This window comes from Notothenia coriiceps, unplaced genomic scaffold (assembly GCF_000735185.1).
Source record: "Notothenia coriiceps isolate Sejong01 unplaced genomic scaffold, NC01 NC01_scaffold00037246, whole genome shotgun sequence".
In the NCBI taxonomy this organism is placed as follows: domain Eukaryota; kingdom Metazoa; phylum Chordata; class Actinopteri; order Perciformes; family Nototheniidae; genus Notothenia; species Notothenia coriiceps.
In genome coordinates, this window is record NW_011369947.1 from 17,633,812 (window position 1) to 17,639,011 (window position 5,200).

A 5,200-nucleotide genomic window follows, 5' to 3' on the forward strand; every position below is an offset into this window, starting at 1 on the left:
ACTATAAATTGAATAAGTCAAAAAATACAGGTTGGATAAAAGTTACAGTGCAGGTCTAAGAATAGGAATATTACAACAAGCAGCGACAAAACAGAACTGATGGCTTTTCACCAGCCTAGGAAATTTTAAAGATAAAGTATTTACTAACAGTACGTTGCAGCCGACATAATGCAGAGCGTCCTGAGTAGATCGATTCTTAGATAGTGATTTGGAGAACATAAAACTAAAGCTCACGAGAACGCTGCTGTTTACCATGTTTAGTGCAGGGACTATCTTGGGGGAGAACAGAACTTGTTCACTCTAGCGTTTTTCTTCTATCTGTACAGTAGACCCTGAGAGATCTGAGTGAGGTACTTCATGCAAATTTTAGGTGCAGTGAGGCTTTCACAGGTCCTCTCAGCATAAAAAATCTATGGCATTATGTTAGAGGCTGATAGCCAATCTGATTCACAGAGACACCGCTGCTTGCTGATTAGTCCAATACGCGACTAACAGCAGTAATTTTTGAAATCTATTCTTTGACACAACGAACGACTAGGAAAGGTGGATCACATCATCCTGTTCTGAGAGAGTCTTATACCACTGGTTCCGTGGAGATGTACACAGAAGGTATATTTAAACAAATGATCTCTTGCTGCTGGTTACCGACGCTAATTAGCCACACACATCAATCGCTGCTGAAAATTTTGAGAACCATGTGCCAAGCGTCTCCCAGGCTCTTCTAGCGGACTCTGAGCGTATGTCTTGTTGTACGACTTCCCCAGCGAGTGCGAGGTGTAATCTCGAATACAGACTATCGAGTATCGTCATACAAACAGTGTCATATTTATTTAGGCGACACACACAATGATGATAGCCAAGCGAGCCACTTCTTTCAGCAGATAAGTCCTCCAGTCTACCGGGAACACATAGACTAGCATGGACAAGTTTCCAAATCCTGCTGTGACATTAGTCTTTTAACCTATGTTCTTTAGGTGAATAATAAGCTGATTTAGTAAAACTGTTTTAATGTGACGTTGAAACTCAGGTCAGAGTCCATGAACTACACCTAGATTTCTGGACTTTATCTGTTGTTTTGAACATTGCAGACTGAAGCTCAGCGCTACTTTAACGTTCTGCCTTGGCTCCCAAAAACCATTACCTCAGTTTATCTTTGTTTATATTGGGGAAAGTTCCTGACACCATCCAGTCATTGGATTTGTAATAGACTTACTTAGTGTTTGAATTGAGCATAAGTCTCCTGGTGAAATTGTTACGTACATTTGGTGTGTCATCTGCATAGCTATGGTAACTTATTTCGTTGTTCCTTCATATCGAGCCAGTGGTAGCAGTAGACGTAAAAGAGAAGAGGCCCCAAGATGGAGCCTTGAGGTACCCCACATGTCATTTGTCAACTCATATGTGTATTTACCTATAGAAACAAAGTTGTTTCTGTCCTTTAAGTTTAAGGGGCGGAGGGTCTTCTCTACAGCTGGCCTGATTGTGAATCGCCTCCGCACCCGCCTCCCCCCTGAACATGTAGACATGCTCATATTCTTAAACAAGAATGAGTATTGAATAGCTGCATTCTGTGCATAGGCCCTGTTATGGGTTGTTGATCTCTGTTGTAATAGGGTTACGTTATTATAACCCGTTATGTTGTTTGTGTATGATCTCTCTTTCATTTAAAAAACAAGTTATGTTTTAAGCATGAAATCTGTAGGCCTATAGCTGTCAACTGTTCAAACTGTGATCACCACAAATTCGACTTGGTTTCTATACTTATTTGGACATGTATTTTTATTTTTTTGTAAAATTCCCACATTCTTTTTTTTTTATAGGATATGTATATTTCGGCTAATCGGTTAACCGTTTTTTTGGGGGTCGAATATACATTTGCTTTCAAATTCCCATCCCTACTACACACCTACGCAATGATTACATTCAGGAAGACTTTAGAATACAACATCTTTGGACAATTTATATACTTATTGAAAACAAGCTACAAAATGTAGTATCTTGGAAAATGCCGTTTAATACTTTTTAATAGCCTTAATTTTCGCCTAATTGATTTATCAACTTTTAATACTTTTTAAGACCCCGCGGACACCCTGACATAATAATACAGACACAGGTACAGTTCAACTTTACTAGAGATAATTTTTTTGCAACCTTTTGAAATGTACTTGAGAATGTTCCTGAATGATATGGACCGGTAAAGTACATGAGTGTTTTCTGTCCCATATTTGATTTAGATTTGGGGAATAGGAACCTTCCTTCTATTGCATGTCGTGTTTGATAGTCGTCTTTTCTCCCCTCTCTCAGACTCTCTCTGCTCTGGTGAAACTGATGAAGGAGTGTTGGTACCAGAACCCCTCTGCACGGCTCACAGCGCTGCGCATCAAGAAGACCCTGGACAAGATCCACAGCTCTCTGGAGAAGGGCAAGGAGTCGTGAGGGGGGGAGGAGCATCATAAGGAAGCTGCCTGATCTCACCGGCCGGCTCAGAGAAGAGCCCCGTGTTTGTGAAAGGAAAAAGGACGATAAAGGGGGGTCAGAGGAAAGAGTTATTCAGGTGTCCCCCAGCCTCACCCTTCTCTGTGGTTGACACCCCTCTCTCTTATGAGCTCACAGACGTTTGGACCGGCTCCGTCTGAACACGCCAGCCTTTGTTACAGGACACACACACACACACACACACACACACCTGAACTACAGACTGTTACTGAGTGTGAAGAACATGGATGGCCTATTGTAGTACTCCATCCCAATGCTTTAATGCCCGCGTAAGACTGCTCACACACACACACACACACGGTATGCAGTGTGTCTACATACAATTCAATTTCTGATCCCCAGCCAGTGTTTCTTGGCCTGTGTTCGTGGCATTCTGCTCAGAAGTGTTTCACTCATTTAGCTTTACCAAAACATGCCAACTATTGCCACAAAGACACAGATATGTTCACTTACAAGAGGAAAAGAGCCAATGGAACTACATTTGTTTGTTTTGAACTTTTTTTTAAATGCTATGATATTTATTAAACTCCAAGGCTACCACACTACTGAGGACATGTAAGACTGATGGTAGGTGAAACTGACTTTATACATAATAGGCATTTACTCTACTGGACTCTGTACACATACTGTCATTATTGGAACTAGAACTAGTAAGAAATTATTTGTTGAGAAATGGAGGGGGAAAAGTAGGAAATTGTTTATTGCTTGTTTGTTGTATTTTTAAGGAATAGGATACGGTATTTCAGATACTTGATTACCCTCATGGTCCCAGGAATAGATAAACAGGAAGTACCTGCCAATTTAACACTAGGGCTGCATCTCACTTCAGTTAAATTAAATCCTTGCGTCCCTCACTTGCGTCGTTTCCCTGCGTTTAGTCCCTCCCACCAGGGAAGCATGGAGAGACGCAAGGAAACCACGAGAAGCAGGGTAATGAGTTTGCGTCACGTGAAGCGACGTTCGTTTGTGATGACGCCGCACAGCTGATCGTCTGACAGCAGCCTGATCAGTGCATGCGCTGCATCGTCCAATCAGTGAGCGATACACAGTAAGGGGGCGGGGCGAGTGTCAGGATTTCACCGGAGGATGGTCTGGTAGTTCCTCGATTATCGCTCCTCCGTTATCGGCTCCTCGATCCTACTGGCAAAAATAAGGCCACTGGGATGCTACTCAAGATGGCGCAGACAAATCAACTTCCGGTGATACCGAGCCCGAGGAGCGAGGAAATTAAAAATAACCGAAGTGAGACGCACCCTAGGAGTATGATCCTCCCTGCAATCAGAGGAATCCAGGAGAGCTTGTTTCGGTACAGCTGACATTTAAAAGAATATCGGAGGTGAAGTTTTGTTTCAGAAAAAGAAGGCTTCCATAACAACTCTTCTCCCATCATGCCACACAATTAACTGAATAACAAACAAAAACAACATTTGTTCCATTTTAATTCAGAATGTATTTAAAAACAGATGAAGTTGAGTTGGTGTGCGGTTACAGATCTTTGCAAAGCTGGTTTTGTTTTGGAAAAATGTTGCTTTGTCTTTTTTATATGTAATAAAACATTTACTGCACTGTTGCCTCTGATATGAGTTTATAAAAGATATACACTCAGTTGCCAGTTTAATGCAGTCTATTAAAACAGCTTGTGTGATTCTGAAACATGTTTATTTTATTTCCCATTAATATCACTTAGGGTAGATTTAAAAACCTCTGAATAATTCAGTTCAACAGCAGACTGCTGTTTACAAAATATCAAGGAAACTGAACATGAAGGCAGGACTGTTGCATTAGACTGAAAATATAATTTGAAAAATAATGAAATGGAATAAGGAGTGGTTCACAGTCTTTCAGTGTTAGTGGCCGAGGTAGTTCTTAATGTTTAGCATTAACATCACTTGTGATATTCTAAGAGACTTCTACAGTACACATTTAACAGCTAGTTGAAGTGGATGTTCATCTGAAAGTAGTACTCTGCAGACAACATTGACACGACTTCCAACACCTGCATTACATGTGTGGAAAGGTATCACAAGTTAGGGCATGATCTTCCATCAAATATGGCAATAAAGTAATAGCTAAAATGCACCTCTAACCCCACAGCAGTGAGACAGTTGGGGTCATTTAAGGTCGTCTGGTAGAGTCTTGTACGGGTTGAGGATGCCCTTAGGGTCCAGCATGGCCTTGATGTTCCCCATCAGAGCCACAGCCAGGCTGGGTTTACTGTAGTAGATGTAGTTTCTCTTCTTCAGGCCCAGGCCGTGCTCTGCACTGATGCTGCCGTTACAGCTGGCCGTCCACTCGTACACGAAAGGCTCGATGGCAGCCAGAAGAGCGGGGTCTTTGGCAGGAGAGGTCACATTCAAGTGGAGATTTCCATCCCCTTAAAGTACAGATGGAAAGAAATGGCGGTACAGTGAGGTGTGTCCAAAACCACCTAAATACTGCACTCAAATGCACATGTTTTCCATCATGTAGATTGAGCTGTTATAGGGCAGGGGTTCCCAAAGTGGGGGTCGCGAGATGATTACAAAATAAAAATGGAAAATAAAAAATAAAAAAATTTCTAAAAAAATATTGATTAATTTTTTTTATAATTTAAATTTTTTTTTTATTATAAATAATAACGTTTGCATAGACATTTTCAGGGGCGGACTAGCCATCTGTATAATTTCCCCGCAACGAGGCTCCCCCTTTGACAACCCCCCCCCCC

At 41.5% G+C, this 5,200-nt stretch overlaps 3 protein-coding genes across 4 annotated transcripts in view; 1 reads left to right on the forward strand and 2 right to left on the reverse strand.

Moving 5' to 3' along the window:
* acvr1l (activin A receptor, type 1 like) overlaps window positions 1-4,145 on the forward strand; it is a 20,427-nt gene extending 16,282 nt beyond the window's left edge. The window contains exon 10 of the mRNA XM_010795035.1: window positions 2,305-4,145. Within this exon, the coding sequence (XP_010793337.1) occupies window positions 2,305-2,436 (132 nt within the window). The 3' untranslated portion in view covers window positions 2,437-4,145. The remainder of the gene's footprint in view (window positions 1-2,304) is intronic.
* Window positions 1-5,200, reverse strand: part of LOC104965963 (gamma-aminobutyric acid receptor subunit alpha-6-like) — a 599,227-nt gene that overhangs the window by 253,611 nt on the left and 340,416 nt on the right. The gene's annotated exons all lie outside the window — the stretch shown is intronic.
* The window catches only part of d2hgdh (D-2-hydroxyglutarate dehydrogenase), a 5,296-nt gene continuing 4,018 nt past the window's right edge, over window positions 3,923-5,200 (reverse strand). The window contains exon 10 of one of the 2 annotated variants that reach the window (XM_010795033.1): window positions 3,923-4,870. In XM_010795033.1, coding sequence (XP_010793335.1) covers window positions 4,608-4,870 — 263 coding nt within the window. In that variant the 3' untranslated portion in view covers window positions 3,923-4,607. The remainder of the gene's footprint in view (window positions 4,871-5,200) is intronic. The other variant, XM_010795034.1, reaches the window with a different exon arrangement.